The sequence below is a fragment of the Aspergillus stella-maris genome, assembly GCF_047715825.1.
Source record: "Aspergillus stella-maris strain CBS 113639 unplaced genomic scaffold BDV14scaffold_89, whole genome shotgun sequence".
NCBI classification, from domain to species: Eukaryota; Fungi; Ascomycota; class Eurotiomycetes; order Eurotiales; family Aspergillaceae; genus Aspergillus; species Aspergillus stella-maris.
The window spans coordinates 24,061-42,199 of NW_027396883.1; the positions used below are offsets into that span (position 1 = coordinate 24,061).

General features: G+C 51.5%; 5 protein-coding genes across 5 annotated transcripts; 2 read left to right on the forward strand and 3 right to left on the reverse strand.

Moving 5' to 3' along the window:
• Window positions 1-161: 161 nt before the first annotated feature.
• Window positions 162-1,256, forward strand: BDV14DRAFT_193327 (unc-50 family protein; the record flags this gene model as incomplete). Its single annotated transcript, XM_073771763.1, has 4 exons — window positions 162-268; window positions 324-427; window positions 541-875; window positions 945-1,256. The coding sequence occupies 4 exons, from the start codon at window positions 162-164 to the stop codon at window positions 1,254-1,256; spliced, it is 858 nt and encodes a 285-aa protein (XP_073622921.1).
• A 477-nt stretch (window positions 1,257-1,733) lies between these two features.
• Window positions 1,734-4,580, reverse strand: BDV14DRAFT_193328 (putative MFS monocarboxylate transporter; the record flags this gene model as incomplete). The annotated part of the gene is made up of 5 exons (XM_073771764.1): window positions 1,734-2,399; window positions 2,482-2,560; window positions 2,618-2,644; window positions 3,139-4,230; window positions 4,288-4,580. The coding sequence occupies 5 exons, from the start codon at window positions 4,578-4,580 to the stop codon at window positions 1,734-1,736; spliced, it is 2,157 nt and encodes a 718-aa protein (XP_073622922.1).
• A 1,240-nt stretch (window positions 4,581-5,820) lies between these two features.
• On the reverse strand, window positions 5,821-8,654 carry orlA (putative alpha,alpha-trehalose-phosphate synthase subunit Tps2; the record flags this gene model as incomplete). Its single annotated transcript, XM_073774679.1, has 3 exons — window positions 5,821-5,990; window positions 6,049-8,287; window positions 8,343-8,654. The coding sequence occupies 3 exons, from the start codon at window positions 8,652-8,654 to the stop codon at window positions 5,821-5,823; spliced, it is 2,721 nt and encodes a 906-aa protein (XP_073622923.1).
• An 835-nt stretch (window positions 8,655-9,489) lies between these two features.
• BDV14DRAFT_183566 (uncharacterized protein) lies at window positions 9,490-11,749 on the forward strand. Its single transcript, XM_073770383.1, has one exon. The coding sequence runs from the start codon at window positions 9,750-9,752 to the stop codon at window positions 11,346-11,348; it is 1,599 nt and encodes a 532-aa protein (XP_073622924.1). The 5' UTR covers window positions 9,490-9,749; the 3' UTR covers window positions 11,349-11,749.
• Window positions 11,750-11,761: 12 nt separating this feature from the next.
• Window positions 11,762-17,913, reverse strand: pld3 (phospholipase D). The gene is made up of 3 exons (XM_073766557.1): window positions 12,372-17,913; window positions 12,237-12,305; window positions 11,762-12,182 (listed from the first exon to the last, which is right to left on the reverse strand). The coding sequence occupies exons 1-3, from the start codon at window positions 17,693-17,695 to the stop codon at window positions 12,176-12,178; spliced, it is 5,400 nt and encodes a 1,799-aa protein (XP_073622925.1). The 5' UTR covers window positions 17,696-17,913; the 3' UTR covers window positions 11,762-12,175.
• Window positions 17,914-18,139: the final 226 nt, after the last annotated feature.

Sequence of the window (18,139 nt, forward strand, 5' to 3'; positions counted from 1 at the left end):
TTCGCCGAGACCCCAACAAGCTGATGACATAACCCATTCTGACACAGAGCATCAACCAACTGACCTGTATATCATTACCGTCTCCGATTGTTACGCCTTGTTGCTGGACTCACATGAGATTGCTCTTCCTTCGCTCACATTCAAGCCAAGGCTGACACGAGATGAATCCGCATATATCCGTTCCTCGTCAACATGGCAGCTCTCCCAACTTTGGCGGCTTGCCCGCAAACCGCGGGTCGAGTATACGGATGCCGCGTTTCTTCAAGAGGTACGGGCCTGGATTGACGCTTGAACAAGCGCCGTACTAACGAAACTTGACACAGAATGTTCAAGTTCCCGCAGATGGACTTTGAAATGGCCATCTGGGAAATGACGTCGCTATTGATCGCGCCGAAGAAGGTCTTCAAATCAATATACTACCATGTACGTCTTGCTCCCCGATATTCCCCAGAATATGCTGCTAACAGATCTCTTTATAGAAACGTGCGTATTGACTATCGCTCTAATCATCGTCACAAACACCGCTAATATCTCCTCTAGAAACGAAAAACACATGGCACCGTCCTGACCCATCCTTCGTATACCTCCTCTCCTTCTTCCTCCTCGTCACAGCCCTCGCCTGGGGTCTCGCATACGCTCCCTCCTTCGGATCCATCGTCCGCCTCTCCTTTCTATTCGTCGTCGTCCACTTTATCGGGTCTTCCCTTCTCGTCTCAACGCTTGGCTACTTTGTCATTGGCCGTCTGTTCGGACCTAACGGTGCCGCGGCATCAATAACGGGCTTGCGCATTCGCGGGCGCCGACGCGGTGCCGCGCAGGGTCTATTCACGCAACCTGGCGAGAAGGATCAGTTGGAGTTTGGGTATTGTTTTGATGTACGTCCTCCCAGTATACTCGCTCTGTTACAGGTGACCAATGAGAGAGCTAACGATAATTGGGCATAGGTCTCCAACCGCGCCTTCTTCCCCCTCTACCTCCACCTCTACGTTGTGCAATTCCTCCTCCTCCCGCTCCTCACACGCAGCCCAAGCAACTTCCTCGCTACCTTCCTCGGTAACACGCTATACCTGTCCGCGTTGACCTACTACACATACATTACCTTCCTGGGCTACAACGCGCTTCCTTTCCTGCACAACACGGAGCTTCTCCTGCTCCCGATTCTTGTTTTCGCGGTGCTTTGGCTTGTTAGTCTTATTGCGGGATGGGGCGTCGTTATGCAGGGAAGGAGTGTCGAGGGTTTGTTTTGGGGTGTATAGTATTAGTCCGTTCGGTTGGGTTGGTGCTACCACTTATGCTACACTGAACTGCGCCTTAGCTTCGGGTTTATTGGAGTAGAGTGATTGTTCGATTCGTTACGGTACGGTACATACATACCTTTTGTTCCTGATCAGGTTCATGTTGCAGTGGGTTGGCGCTTGTGCATGAGGTTTGTTCTTTTTTCTTCTTACGCTTCTGCATGTTACCGGTGCATAGTACGTTTTTTTTTTGTCTATTACTTATAAATAAGCCATGCTTTGAGATTTCATCTTAAATGTATAGCGTTCTAACTGATCTAGTCTTATATTTCCTTCTTAACAAAGTCAAAAGAGCTTTCTTCGTATCTGTCTAGTCTATCTTCATAAAATAGACAGTCAATATCAAGTCAAGTCAAGTCAAGCCAAGTCAAAAGACCTCTAGATTCAAATCCACAGATAATCCCTGATAACAACGCCACGAGATGATAAATTGCTCATCTATTTCTTCCCCTTCTTCTTAAGCCCACCGCCCTTCGCCAACTTCCTCTCCCGCTCCTCAGCCCTCTGCCTCGCAAGCTCCGCCTTCTCCTCCTTCTCCGCCTCCTTCCTCAACCTCTCCTCTTCCCTCCGCTCACGTACAAGAGCCAATCTCGCAAGATCAGCCCTTGCCTCGTCCGTCTTCCCCTCAGCATGAAGCTTCATGTACCGTTCACGCGCCTGCTGCGCCTCAATAGCCTCGCGCTCGCGGCGAGAAAGCTGTGCTTCACCGTTCTCGCCGTCCTCGGTCTTCTTCGGTTTGCGGTAGTTAGGGTTCGCCGGTAACGTGGGGTCTTCGTCTTCGTCTTCGTCTTCGTAATCAGCGGCGCAGGGTGAGGGGGCCTTGCCCTTGGTGTTGGTGGTGGGTGGTGCGCTGTCCGATTCGGAGTCGCTGGGCGGGAGGTCGCCTGGTTGAGCGGCTGTTTGGGCTCGTCGTGCGGCACCCGCTGCCTTCTTTGCGCGTGTTAGGGCGCGGCGCTCTTCGCGGGTTAGTTCGGCTTGGGGTTGTCCTTGTACGTTTGCGGGGGGTTCTCGGTCGTTGCTGGGGCCGGCTTCGTCTGAGGAGGAATCGCTGGCTTCTGTCGAGGCTTGTTCTTCTTCTGAGGATTTTAGGTCGTCGGCGGGGTCCTGAGGAAAGTAGAAGTAGTCTTGTTAGTCTCGCCTTTCCTCAGGGTGTTTTGATATTGGATCTGGGTTTGGGGAAACGTACGCGCCACATGCTAACGGGGTTGCCCTCTTTGTCAACGGTTTGGATGTCGCGGCTGAAGTGCTTGCCACCTAGATGTGTTCTTTTTAGTTGCTATGCCCTCCTGGTCTATGGTTGTGTTGGTGAAAGATTGACGTACCTCCTCGACTCGGCTTGCCAAACTTTCCTCCACGGCCGCGGGGCGCCATCTTCGATGTACGTAGAATGTGGTATGGTAAGGTAAGGAATTTGAATGGCTGCAGCAGTGCTATGTTAGTGGAGTCACCGGGACAAGTAGCTACCAGTTGAGCACATGTTCATCTGCCGTTCTTGGGCTGCAGCGTGGAGGGGTAAAAACGGTGGGGGATTGTACCTTCGATTTGAGCCTGACAGGAAAGATTTATAGTGAGTTTCGCAGGAAGTCTTAAAGTCTATAATAGATGTAAGGACAGGAAGTAGAGACAACCCAAAAAGAAGGTCGAAATATGAGTCAAGGCGCGAGAAAAGTGGTTTGGCGGTGTCTCATGTTTTGACTGGAGGGACCCTCGAGGCGGGGAAGTCTCGAAGCATTATTTATCCACGCGCTCATAGGGCAGTTCGCAACAACAAATGATACATCACCAAATTATAACATTATTGCTAAATTAAGTACATACCTTTTATGCTCGCGCCCAAGCGAACCCTCCCAATTTTGCCGTTCGAGCTGCAAATAAGTTCACTGTCCCAGCGATGATCACAGTGCCCATGAACATCTGCGCATACAGATAGTCGCCGTCCCCTCGCGATACCAACGCCCCAGCAATGGGTGACCCAATGAGCGCCGCGACTCCGACTACACTCATAACCATTCCCATTCGAGCTCCCATCTTCTTAAGGTCAGTCGTAAGTGTGCTCAGTGTTGCAGGAAAGAGTGACTGGATTCCAGCTGCCGAAAGACCATAAATTGCAGACCAGCCGTACACTCCGCTCACGTTATGCACACCTGCCCAGCAAAAAGCGACGAGGCCGGTTGCAAAGCTAAAGGGGATCAACATGTTCAAAGGACCGGTGAACCGATCAGCCATGCCATTTGGAATGACACGACCTAGAAGTCCAATGCCGTTCATCAAGAGAAGAACGTCGATGGACGTTGTGGTTGAGACACCAATAACGTCGCGACTGAAACTACCAATGTAGAAGAAGGCGATGTATAGTCCCCAGAAGTTTAGGAACATACCGATGGCAAAAAAAGAGTAGGATAACTCTTTGAACGCAGCCCATTCCACTATCGGTCCACTTTTGCGAGGTGGTAGTCGCTGCTTCAAAAACACCAGGCATGGTGTCAAGGTTGCTAGCGAGATGAAACCCAGTGTCCTCATGGTCCATCCAAATCCAATGCGTGGTAGCAAGCGCATAACAACGGCCGGGAAGACGAGTCCTCCAGTAGCAGACCCAGAGGCCACAATCCCGATAGCAACCGAGCGGTTCTTGCTGAAATATGTTGGTGTAAGGGCAATTGTGGGACAGAACATCAAGCCGCACCCAATACCCTGCCCTAATCCCTGTGCAAGGAACAGTTGCCAATATTTGGTGCAAAGTGAAGTCATGAATATGCAGAACAATTCCAGGGTTGCTCCTGTAGCCAGTGTGATCTTGAAATACCCAGCATCCGTTGCGCGGCCAGAAAACGTGCCGATGAAAAAGAGCAAGAAAATTTGAATGCTCCCAACCCACGAGATATCTGACGCAGATCGGCCTAAGGTCTCGGTATAGTACGTTTGGAACACACCAAAGCTGTTAATATACCCCCAGGTGTTGAAAATGACAAAGTGAGCCATCAATACCTGTGACCAGGCGAGCCAACCACCATCCGGAGGCGGACCAATATCCTTGCCTGACTCTCTGGTGCGGACGGCCGACAAAGTCCTGGCTGCAAACGCGCCAATATGGCTCACATTTGTGGTAGTCTTCTCGAGGTCCCTGTTCTGAGTTTGGTCGAGGCCTGCCTCTTCATCGCTCGGTGAATCCCTGATAGATCTAACATCGTCGCTCGAGCTGTCCTCTACCGTACCGCCAGCGTCGGTTCTCTGCTCAGTCGTATATTGCGAGTAGCCCGGCTGGCTTTCAACAGGTCCCACCGCCATCTGTCAAGGTCGAATTATACTGGAATGATTGAGTATCTTAGACACGTTCTATATGCTGCGATTGAAACGGAGCTGGACTGAACTCGGCATTGGTCGAACAACATGTAACGATATAGCGAAAATCTCACGAATATTTGAGAATAAATGTTCTTGAAGCAGATCACTGGCAATTGCCGCAAAGAAGGGTCCAAGGGAGTGAACTGGGAAATAGACAACGATTGTACCACGCTTGAACTCGGTCAAATAGTGCGAAAGGTCCAAGGCAACGAGCTTCAACTTTTAGAGGGGCCGAACTGTGACAAGTCGACGATGTGAGTCAAAAGAATTGCCGGTTACCCTCCGGCCTTCAGCTATGGATGCTGGGGAACGTGTGGGCCTGAACGGAAACGCTTTCTTTGCTTGAATTTGAGAGGCCGATGCGCGGAGAAGATGGAGAGTGCGGAGACGGGGAAGATGAAATTTTTAGTCAAGGGCGCAGACCGCAGGGTGACAAGACCCCGACGGCCACGGAGACTAGAAGTAGAAACTGGAAAATTGAGAGTCATGGTGCTCGCAAACAAGACCGAAGCCAGCCTTACCAATCCCAACTGTCCCAAGCTTGTTTAACTCGGCAGACCGGCACATCGGCAACCTCCATGATGATAAATCCACGAATGAACTATACCTCACCGACCGCATGCTTGCAGCGATGAGTCCAGTGTCCATTGGACTAATCGAGTATTCAGTGCATGCTCAGGGTCCCTGCGCTGCATTCTGCTTCTCATAATCAGGCGCAGAACAGACTGAGAACAGACTGGTTGCAGGTTGACCGACCTTGAATCTCATTCGCGGTGGGGGATCTTCAAATTGGAGCCTTGGGACTGAACAGGGCAGGTTTTTAGGGAGCCGTGGGGCCGATTTGCCCCTGTTGTTGGGGTCTCCAAATCTTGACTTTCGGGTATATGTTGTGTAGCAGTCGACGTGAGGACTCCAGAGTGAGTGCAGCGGAAAGAGTTGCCAACACGCAAGGCACCTTGACCTTCCCGCCCACGTGGGAATTTGTCCGACATTCCATCCCAGCAGTCATGGTACTACCGAAAATAGACCAGAGTGTATTTCGTCTAATGTCTAAAGTATACAGACATTTCTATGACACCATATATATATACTCTAAAATAATCCCTTCCCTTTGCCGCAACGCGTTCAGAAAATCAATCCGCTGAATCTGGATAACGCCTCTCTATACCCTTTATCCAGGACCTCAGTACTCCTGGCCCGAGGAGCTGCTATTGAGCATTGTGACTGTCTCAATGACATCGCTGGGTTCCAGGAGATGCCACCCGGCCTCGGTCTGCTTCGAGCTTGCTCCGACGGTGACAGTGTATACATGATCTGCCGGGAGATCAAATTGCTTCAGTGCACGGAACATGTCTAAAATTCATTAGGAACGAAACTCCATCATAGAGTAAGCAAGGAATAAGTAACATACCTTCGTCCGTAAAGTCATCGCCAGAGCATAGGATGAATTCCGGTACTTTACCATTATCATACGCATCCACCAGCCGCTTCGCAATAAAACCCTTGTTGACAAACTTCGGTCGGACCTCGAGATTGGCTTTCCCAGCCATAACTTCAACGTCCCATGATTTGGATACGTGCTCCTCCAGCTGTTTACGACATTCTCGCGCCTGGAACGCACCGTACTCGGGGTCAGCTCGCCGGTAGTGCCAGGTCAGAGCCACCTTCTTCCTCTCAATGAAAGACCCTTGAGTGCGCTCCGTGAAATGTTGGTAGATGTCCATGACTTCTTTTTGCCAGCCCATGTCGGTTGTTTCTGCTAGGTTCTGCCAGTGTTCACTTCGCGGCATCCGGATGAAGCAACCATGCTCTGCACTCAATCCAAGCTCAGGGATGTGGCCCATCCATTCGTCCAAGAACGCCTGATCACGTCCGCTGATAATCCAGACGGCATTTCGAGGATCTGCGGCCAAGCTTTTCAACGTCCGCAAAACACGGTCTGACGGGATAGCAGATTGGGGGTCCTTCACGATAGGAGTGAGTGTGCCATCGTAATCAAACATGAAGAGCCTTCTGCGAGCTTTACGATACTGCTTGACGAGTTTCGTCCGATCAAGGGCTGGGGTTGCAACAGACTGATCAAAGGAAGCAAGGTTGGTAAGCAGACGGGAAATGAACTGTTTAGACCAGGCAGATACCGTGTTCGTTGTAACGTGCTTGTAAAGCTTCAGGTGCTGTTCCTTTTTCTCAGCGGCAGGTACAGTCAACGCTCGATTTATAGCCTCTGCAACTCCGATTGTATCCCACGGGTTGATATGGATTGCGCTAGCCAAGGCTCCTGCCGTTCCAGAGAATTCGGAGAGAATCAACGGACTGTGGTTATTTTGCTGGCAGATGATGTACTCCAAGCTCGTGGTGTTCATGCCATCACGGACAGTCGTGATCAAGCCGACATCGGCCGCCCGCAACAATGCAAAGTATTCGTCTGGGGAAAGGTATTGAGGATAATATTTAACAGGCGAGAAACTCAACGAACCGAATCGGCCGTTGATGGTGTCAACCAAATTGGAGATTCGGCTCGCAATCTTGTGCTCTTCCTTCTCCTCTTCGACGCTCGTCGGGCTGGTAACCTGGATGAGCACGACCTTATCGCGCCATTCGGGAAACCTTTCGAGGAATGTTTCGAAGGCCTGGAGCTTCTGAGCAACACCACGGGCACTATCTAACCGGTCGCGACCGACGATAATTTTCTTTCCGGCATACAGCTTGCGCAGCCCAACAACAGCCTGTTCCACCGTCGGACTATCGAACGCAAGCTTTTGGATCGCTTCCGCATCGATACCGATGGGGAACACATCTACAGCCACGTGAGCACCGTAAGCGTCAACGCCAGCCGAGTTGGACTCGAACCCCAGCACACGTGTGCAGCAGGATGAGAAATGGCGAGAATAAGAGAACGTTTGGAATCCAATCATGTTAGCGCCAAGCACACCTGTAAGTATTTCCTTCCGTTTGGCTAGACAGCGCATGAACTCGCTGCTAGGGAACGGGGAGTGCAAGTAGAATCCGATGTGGACATTTGGGATGTGCTGCCGCAGAATGCTGGGGAGCAGAAACAAGTGGTAGTCATGAATCCAGACAATATCTCCTTCCTGGTATTCCTGGATTATGCGGTCTGCGAAGAGCCGATTCATCCTCAAGTAGTCCGCCCAAGCATCCCTTTCGAATCTGCCGTCTGTAGGACCATGCTGCTTGTAGTGCAAAAGAGCATAGAGCTCTTTCTCAGCGTAGCGTCTCCATCTACCCTGGTCCTCTAAGTGGATTATATCATCAGGTACCTCGGACTCATCCGACAGCCAGACTGGTGCGATCTTGCCATGACGACTGGAACTCAACTGCCTTTCTAGCCTTGCGCGATCCTCTGGGCCAATTGCGAAGGTTTCTGCCACAGAATTGTTGGATTGGAGCTTGCTCAAATCGGGCAACACAGGAGTTGAACCCTTGTTAAGGGCTCCCGAGGCGTTGTCAAGCGCGGCAGGTAAACTTGCATCCGTATTGCTGCCGATCGGTTGCAACGAATTGTTAACTTCCTGCTGAGGCTCAACTTCACCGGTCCATCCAACCAACGTATGTGACCAACCTGACTTCTCGGAAGCCAAGTACGCGAACGAATCGAACAAGGCTGAAGACCCCGGTCGAGGTTTGATTTCCTGAGCTCTGAGTTAGCTACCAACGCCTCTACTTCGTGGTGCAATGAGATCATACCCAATCGCGTCCAGACCGGAAGTAAAGCTTGTTTGGGATACAGAAAGCTGCGCTAATGATTCGACCGCTCAGTTTGAGGGTCGGGTATTGCTTTTGGAAATCCGCCGCTCGCAGAGTGAGCACCTCCTTGAGGCTGAGCCCGCGGAGCAACTCGCTTCCGCGAGCCGTAGGTTCAGCTGCACCTGATTGGGCGTCTGAATGGACATTGTCTGGGTTCCCAAAGGTATTTTGAGCAGAAGCATCCGAGAACGAGTCGAAACGAACCTCTCCCGGCCTGCCGTTGGGCAATGAAGCCCCTTCCTGTGCAGACATGGCCGTTATACCAATTCAATCAATTTTCAGATGTGGGTGGACGATTCGGAGAAATAGAGGAAGAGGACAGCGGCTGATGAGTCTAAATGTTAAGTTATCAGCTTTCCATCCACTCGTATCATGCTGCAGACCAAGCCTTAGGTACCTGATAAAAACGGGCGTTTTCGGGCTGGACAGACAGGACTGGGGTCGTGGAACAGTCAAGGGTCAACCCGGCTATGCCATGCAGAGTATAGACAAGGGATTAAGTCAAGTTCGATAAGAGACTTGAAGTTGTGAATGCGACCGTGAAGCGATGAGGGGCAAGATGGCGATTGTTATCGGAGGGGCAACAACGGGGCGGTGAGGACTGATCGAGCGTAGCGACGAAGGATGCGGATTGAGGCTCGGTCCTCAACTAGCAAGGATGATGTTATACTTGCGATAGACTGGGATCTGAGATCCGCTTGGACGTGGGCTTGGAAAACAAGGTGGAATTGACCAAGAAGGTCCGAGAGTCAAGCGGGTGATCGGCGCAAGGGAAGTGACAACTGACAACTGACAAGCGACAGGCGATAGAGCCAGTGAGCGCGCCTCAGGGTCGATTGAGGAGGGACAAGGCTGAAGTAAAAGGATTCTGTAGCTTAGCGGTCTTGTGAACAGAACGACTAACAACAGCAGGGGGCGAAATCAGTGACCGTGACTGACTGTCACTCTTGGAAGCAGAGGAAGAATCCAGAATCCAGAATCTTGGACTCGGCGGGGAGAGGCCGACGTCATTCATGCTCTGCTGCCCTGGACACGCTGGATCTCGACCACAGATAACTTTGGGTAGGTATGAACTACGTACTTTGCAGAACAAGGATAACAACCTGAATGTCTTTACACTCTCCTAAACTGTACAATTGCCCACTGCATCACTAGGGCTGCCTCAATCATGTGAAATGTCCGTCACATGTGACTGTCTGTACTGCACAAGTCACGTGCCATGTCTTTTCCTCCGCGGGCTGCCCGCAAACTCCCATCGCAAACCTGAGCTACGCCTTCCAAGTCAACGAAGCTGGCCATGTCTCGAGGCCTCATTGCTGGTACTTTGAGGTCTTAATCTACGGAGATATGCGCTTCCGTATCGTCAATCGCCTGGTCCTCCGCACTCCTTCAGTTCGCCGACGAAGTTTCCACCATGCCTCCGCATTGGCAAAAGAACCCCCCGTCTTCGAGAATAGTCTCGAGAGAACTCTCGAAGAGCACCGAACGACGAATCGCGCAAGCTTGATACGTCGGGTCGTTCCTCGATCTGCGCCGCAGGCGCAAAATCACCCTTCAACTCCTAGTGAGCCAGCCAGACCCGGGCTGTCCGAAACGCAAGGCCAGCAGTTGCCGAAGCCTACACCATCACCAGCGCGCCATCAAGTTGGAAAGTCTCGCAAAAATGTCGAGGCATTTAAAAGAGACAAAGAAGCGAAAAGGGCGCGCGAATCGGCGCGCAATCAACAGATAACTCACCCGTTCAGCATCAAAATGAATGCAGCCAACAATCGACCTAGTCAGTGCCCATGGATCGACGAACCACAACTGCAAGAAAGTCGGTCTTTCTCAGGTGGTCTCTCACAGCTGGAAGCGGAAATTCGTGCCCTACAGAATTATATGGCCCCGGTTCCCGCAGAACAAGAAGCAATTGACCGTGTTGTGGCTGAGGTCAGAGACCTTGTATCAAGCGCTACAAAGTCACTAAAAGAATTCCATGTCATGTATACGGGCTTACCGATGAATTATGCATCCTTCAATCTCACCTTCCAGATTGATCCTGCCGAGGATATGGAAAAGCCGAACAAAATCCGTGCCTATCGGCTCCGCCAATATCGAGAGTCTTTAGAGCATATACGCAACATCTTCAAACCGTCTCCTACGTACCGCATTGCATTTCTTCATGGACCGGCAATACCCCCTGCAATCATCCACATACCCACCGGTATCCATTTTCAAATCGAGAATCCCGAAGCTACATCCGCCCTCATCGAATACATCCACGACTTCCACGCAGAATACCCAACTCTCGAACCCCTATGCATAGCCATCAAAATGATTGTCGAAGCCAGAGGTCTCTTCATTCCATCGAAAACTTTACAAGTTCTTGCCGCGGCCTTTCTAAAAATGAATCACGGCCGCTTTCATGGCGATACTAGCTGCGCCGAATCTCTCATTGCATTTTTGCAAACATTTGGCACAGAAGTAGACCTCAGATCAACTGGAGTCTCCGCTAGTCCCCCGGGTTTCTTCACCGCCGACTCTGTGGACAAGGCATGCGGCATGTACTCCAGCGACGACAATGCTGACGGCATCCCTGCCTACCTCCGTGGTCAGCGCTCCCTAATCAATACACGGCGAACCGCTCTCAAAAAAAACAACGAGCAGCTCGCCAACGCGTTACTAGTTCAATCTCCGGTAAACTACATGAAAGATCTGGGGAGGCCGTTCACAGAAACAGAGAGGCTACGGACTCTTTTCCCGGAGGCTCATGAAGCGCTCACTTCCGCGTTGGAGACTTGGGAACCGCCTCTGCATGGGATTTCCAGGGAAACTAGCATTCTTTCGCGAGCTTTCCGGGCAAACTTCAATGGCTTTCAGAGGCGGAGGCAGGGAATTATTGACTTTGGTGAGAGAAAATGGACAGGGAATGTCGAGCAGAGACGCGCTCGAGAGACTTCGCTTTAGGCTTTAGGCCTGTTTAGCAGAATGCAGCAGGCAAGCTCTGGCCACGAGTTGCTATGTGGTGTATAATTGTTGCCCATATGCGGCGGAAACCCTCTGGTGTATATTAGCAGCTCGACAGAGGGGAGCTGGGTTGATGATGAGAAGGCGCTTCATGTCACGCGCTTGTATACTATTAAATATATGTATTCTTAGCTCACTCTCTTTTCCGACGTGATAACGAGCCATTCTCTAAGTTTACACCGTCCGTAATACCTCCTTACCGATAGGAGACCATCCTCTCAGAAGATGTATGAAGTGCTGAGCTATCACCTACGAAGCACCGTTCCGAAGACACCACCTCTACCAAAACCACCATACTACAAAGTACATTCCAATACCGAGCAGCATGACTAAAGACAAACCCCACATTATCTTCTACTCTGGATACCTATAAAACAACGCCTGCTGCAAGTGCAAAGGCCAAAGCAATGCAAATATACAAGAACAAAAAGAACAAGAATAAACAAAATGGATGGATGGATGGATAATTGCAACGCCCGCTTGCCGTGATGGCTACAAATGCAGTATACAGGCCAGGTCAAGTTAGTCCCAGTTGGTTCAATACAGCCACGCCTGCGAATGTAGTGAGGAACAAGTCGACTATTAAAGAGTACAAGTAACAAAGCAAAGCAAAGTACAGCAGTGAGAACAATGTCGATGCGTGAAGAATGAGGAAGCCTCCAACGATGCAAGCGATTTTGGGAGGACTGCGATACCCTGGCGTCTCGAACAGAGATAAGGAATAGCAATTTATACAAGCGATGAATGGGATTAGGGATGGGCGTATATTAGTTGCTGAGGGATTGTTAGTTTGTGATCAGTGCTCTTAAGGTCTAGGCGTTAACTTACTAAATTTCCAGAGGCGAAATTTGGTCAAGGGTGTAAAGCCAGTTTCCACCCTGTTCTTCCTTCTCGAGCCTGTGGTCGTTGCGCGTTAGTGGAGTTCTGTTCCAGGTGGGGAGAACAAGTTGATAGATCACGTACCAGTCATAAGGCCAGAGGATGAGGTGCCCCTGGACCTGGTTGAGAATATTCTCGGCTGTCTGCTTGTCCACGACCTCGTCGGTTGTGAAATCCCTCTTTGAGCCTAGAGTGGTTGCTCTGCGTCTACGACGGCGTGATGAGCGGTTGGTAGCGTTGCGATTGAGCGCTTCGGAGTAGTCGATCTGGGGTGTCTCTGAGCGTTGTCTTTCGAGGTCGTCCCCGGAGGAGACGGTGTCGTCGTGCCGGGATTGACGCTCGTTGGAATGGCCAAGCACATCTGAGGGTTTCAGGCCGGACTTCTCATTTATCGGAGACGTGTGCTCCTGATTTGCCTGCTCAGATTGCGGTCGGTCATTCGAAGTCGGCCTGTCTGACTTCTCATCTGTTCCAGCCTGGCTCTTTTGTCCAGTATTATGACTACCGGTACGGTGCAGAGGTAATGGGAAGTTCGGCTTGAGCTGCGTGGCCAAAGTTGCCCCTGTTCCTGGAGGTCCAGTCTGGCGCTGATGGTGGGGGTTGAATGCCTGCGCAGTGTGATGGTTCTGCATTTCAGCAAACCGCTCCTGGTAGGAAGTGTATTCCTTGTATTCTTTCCAAGACCTCACTTCGCTATCAGGCATGCAGCGGAAGACGTTTCGGAACAATTTGGTGTTCTTTTCAGCCACTGCATGCCAAGTGTCCAAACAAAACACATCAACAACAGGATCCCTCATGCAATCCTTGTCGACGAAAATGTGCTTCATGTCCGGGCCCATAGGCGTGGCAAACTTCAGACTGTCAAATTTGTCTCCCTTCAAGGCCGAAAGCAGACTGCCGTCTTGCGAGACCGCCAGCGATGGGTGATGAGCTGACGGCATCCCTTCTACAACCTGAGCGACTTCACCATCTTCGGAAGTTACAACAGGTGATGTCGCAGTGAGATCCTGACTTTCGGAGCTAGTATTCTGGTGCGAGCTCTTCCTAGGGGATTGTTTCGGTTGCTGGACTGTTCCCTTGCCCTCGCTGGCAACCGGAGAAGATAGCACCTCTCTTCTGTTATCGACAATTTCAGAGTCGCGCGATTCACCAAGCCCGTGAGCCTCGGCAATGCGAAGGTTGTCGGCGCCGAAACCGTCCACGTCCATCTTATGATCTTGGTTAGAGATCACTCGTGTATCCGTGGTGAGTTTCCTGTTCGACTTAAGATTCGGGTTATTGCTCTGCTCCCAGTCGACGTCGTGGTTGAAACTATGCAGCTCCTCAGACCGAGACAAGAACTCGTCCTGAATCCGATGACGGCGCTCGATCATCTCACGTTCGTCTTGTTTCTCTAGCATCAATGACTCCGAGTCGAGATTAGCCTGTCGGAGCGGCTTGGGTTCATCCTCATCGATCTGGATCTTTCGCAGCTCTTCCTCCGTTGCCAAGGAGTGCTCCATTAATTCATCAACGTCGATACCGAGGTGCTCCCTCATGAGGCGCATACGGAGAGTATGAGGGAATCTGCCAACAAGATATGATTGACCGTTCATGGTAGACCAGATCATATCCGTGTCGCGCACCACTGAAGCTACCTCTGAGTCTCGCGATCCGAGCATAGACCTCTCGTTAATATTGGCGGATCCAATAATCGCCGCTCGGTCGTCCACGATCATACACTTTGCATGGATATAGAGCTGCTCGGTCACAAGCTGTTTCTGGGGACCGATTTTACCCCAAGCCCGGAGACTGTAGAACTGGATGTAATCTTCTGGTTCAATACCCAGGGCCCGCAGTCGCCCGAAGATAGAAGTCTCGCCGCGGCAAATACTGCGGTACTGGCACATCATGATCAAACGAACACTAGTTCCACCTTCACTGTCAACCGTATTCTGAAATCCCGGGATCAAAGGGATGACAATGACTGCACGCCATGCCTCCTTGTTTTTAGCGGCTCGGGTGATCCGTTCCACTAAGGCGTCGCCGATCAAGTTCTCAATCTTCCGTCCGTCGATCTCGCAAGTACTGATGAAGAACTGGTTTTCGATGTACACGAAATGCTCAGACTCTTCAATTAGCTTGACATAGGCGTTCATAATACTGTGCTCCGTGACTTCAGGGGTACCCGTGGACCACATGCTACTGGATCGCAGTATCTGGACCTCGCAGGTTCCGTCGAGACCAAGGGCTTCCAAATCAGCTGGTTCAAAATCTGGCGGCGGCAAAAGGAAGGGGGTTGGTCGAGTTGGCTTCCGCTGCCGCAGGATGTAGTTCCAGCGTTGGACAAAGTGACGAGTGAGATCTCTTGCCGGTTGACCTACTACATGCATGGAGATATCATGCCAAGGCATTCTTGGAATAGCATTGCGGTCATACATCTCTTCATAGGGCTTGTCCAAGTCGTAGAAGTCTTGGACCCGTGGGTTCGAGTAGTCCTTACCTGGCCAGAGTTGGCAATTGTCCGTATCTTTTTGTTCTCCGGGAGTCTCAAATCCAGTTGGTTTGTCATCAGTCAAGAGATGCTGCGGTGTATCCCAACGCCCAAAGCACAGATCAATTCCTCCCACGAAAGCCAAAGTATGGTCGATGATGCAGAGCTTCTCGTGGTGAGCCCAGAAAAATGTGTTCTGTCGGAATTGATTCGGCGACCGTTGAACGAAGATATTCGGATGCAGATCGAGGAGAGAGAACTTTGAGTATTCCGAGTCGATGGGGATTGCCGAGTTAATGTTGCGATACATGATGACGAAGACTTTTACGCCTTCGCGAGCCTTACGCTGGAGTAAACGATCAAGTCGCCATTTCTGACTGATGGCAGCTGGTCGTCGCATGTATAGTTCAGGGCTCAACCACCAGTCGTGAATGTAAATGACATCCTTGGCTTGGTTGATAGCTCGAGATACAACCCACATGTGGTCACGTCCATCAACTAACCATTGAGCGAAGCAGCGTTGACGCACGGGAGCGAAACTGTCAAAGCGGTTCGATTTCGACCACGGAGTATTGCCAACCATGAAATGAATTGAGTCCTCGAACTGATGAAGTTGACGCTCGTTCCTAGCGAGCAGTCTAAGCTTCCGCTCAGAATTCTCGAGCCTTAACGTGTGGTGCTGCGGGTGCCTTGCTGTCTCTGTCGCCGATTTTGCAAGGTCTTTGGCTTTCTGGTGTCGCAAGCTGACTTTTTGGGTCTGCAACTTGAAGAACGGATCGACCAGAAAGACATCGTAGATGTTCATCTCTTCGGGCGAATCAACGCAGACTACGTAGCTGTGCCGAACAAGGAACCATTTCGGAGAGTGTCGGCTCTTGATCATTGCAGGGTTAAATGCTCGTCGGAAATCAAGACCCTTTGAGGATTGAATCATCAGGTACCCTTCCTTTCCATGGTAGCTGCCCTCGGCTGCAAGACGAACGCCCAACGCCGAGAGCTCAAGGAACTTGCACAGTCGGTTGCTGTCCGGCTTGAAAATCAAGAATCGGATCAGCTTCTGAAGATAAAGCTCCAGCTTTCTCCGCTGTTTCTCCGGATAGGTATCCTTCTTCGCTGCTGGTCCCTCGCCAGCAGTAGTTGCGCCGGGGTCTCCTTCTGCACCCGTCAGGCTTGACATCCTTCGGGCAATACCAACGGAAGATCGTCTTCGCCCGCCAGCTGGCTGTGGTCTCCTTCCAGCTCTCTCATTACCGCTTGTAGCATCAGCGGCAGTCTCATAGCCGACTTCGTCTTCCTCTTCTTCTCCTTCGCTCTCTAGTCCACGAACACCGCGTAGATATGGGAAAGCAGAACGGGGGAAGCGTGGGAGGCTCTGGCCGCCCTCGCTAGTTCGCAGTTGAATATACTTCTGTGTTCCAAAATGAAGCTTGTACTTCAAATGTAGATTGGCGAAATCACGCAAAGTCCGGTGAATAATCCATTTCATGCGGGTCATACCGCTACCGTACTCCAACTCAATGCGGAACACGAGGTGGCGGTCTCCTGAGTGAGAGTCGATCTTGCTGTCCGTCACCTTGACCTTGAGTTGCTCAAGAAGAATAGGAATACGCTTGCTGCCATGCTCATCTCGTTGGAACATACTAGCCAGGAGTAAAGCTGCAGGGATACCGGAGGCCAGCTCTGCCAGTAGTTCTGCTGATTTGGCATGGTCGACAGTGTTGTCAACCTTGCGTCTCTGTCCGATGAGCTTCAACCCTGCCTTGATTTGCCTCCACTTTTGGGCGCTCAGACTCGAGCCGCGGTCAGCGCGGTGGCGCCTCCAGGGCGCAACCTGCCCTTCCCCGTTCTCAGACGGTCCAGCTATACCGGTTAAGCGTCGCAGATTGCTCGGTCGTCTTTCGTCTTGGTGCGTTGTGTTGTCCGGCCGTCCACCATACGTCAGTCCGCGTGCGTTGGTGAGCCATGCGCTTCGACGCCTCCATGCAGCATCCCTGCTTAGACGGTCACGGCCCTCATCCTCAGAGACACCTTCGCGTTGTTGGTGTAGATCATTCGCGCTTTCTCTCCGTTGGAAAAATGGCCTGTAATTCTCGAACGGGGCAAAGGAGCTATGCAGGTGGAACGACGGCCGACTTGTCTTGGGCGTATTGGGCTCTGTCTGCGGGGCAGAGTCGGCCTCCTGCGCACGACGAAAGCGTCGCTTCTTGCGCGGCTCACGAGGACGCTGCTCGCCTCCGCTCTCTTCCGCATCAGCATCAATATCACTCCCCTCCTCCTCCAGCGTATTCGGAAACCGGAATTCCCCTCTTTCGGAAGCCGGGGTGGACAAATCGTGGTTGATGAACCTTGTATCTCCAATCGTAGCATTACTGGACGATCGGTTGTGCGATGTAAACGATGGACCGGCCGCAAATTGTTTCAGCTTCGTAAGAAGCGACTGCCTTCCTCTCAGATCATTATCGTCGCCAGCGACGGATGGGGGTCTGGATTGCGAGGTCTCGGCAGGAGGCTCAATTTCAGAACCCTGTCGTGAAAAGCCCACGCTCGCGCGCGGGGGCGATGCAATGGATGCGGGGACCGAGTTTGGTGTTTTCGCGTTTAGTCCTTGTCGGTTTGCGCTCTCGACGGACTCGTTCGGCCGGCGGAGGCTCAATGTAGCGTGATTCTCTGGATCCCATGATTCTGATGTCCCGCTAATGACTCCAGCGCGAGAGTTGCTTTTGTTGTTGACGTGCGAGTTTTCCCCTTCATGTACGATTCCGTTGCTAGCGTGGTCTTCTGTCGTACCTTGTTTGCTCTCGGTGGGTGACGGAAAGGGGGAGGACAGTTTCGGGGCGTGGGATATCGGTAATGGCTGTGGTCGTTTCGTGTAAAATCGATCGGTGGCGTGCTCCGCTTCTCTCGCCTCTGAGGCATTGGCCGTGGTATCGGCCATGATAATTGATGCAGGGTATGGAAGGTTGGTCCCGGTGGTTGCAGGTGGATGCGGGTCGGAGGAAGTCCCGTCGAGGTAGGTGGTCAGAACGCGGTTCCCAAGTCTCTCATGCTTTTTGTGGTCGGAGTGAACTGGAATACAAGAAACAGATGGCAGAACTGGTTGAACAATTCAGCCAGAGCGAGGAAGACAATCACAGACCAGACCAGGACCGGGGGACAAACAAGTTAGTTAGTTGGCAGAGTGGATGGACCTTGGGATTGGACTGTCGGAGGGAACAACGACGCCGAGCCGCAGTGGAGCCAGGCCCCATCATTTCACTGCCCTTGGAAAGGGGCATGCAATAATTTGGTGACCTGTGCTGCTTGACTATTGGTGAATCCTTCATGTTATTAATTTATATGCTTCTATCTTCTATTAGGAAATGTGTATCGTGACTTGAGT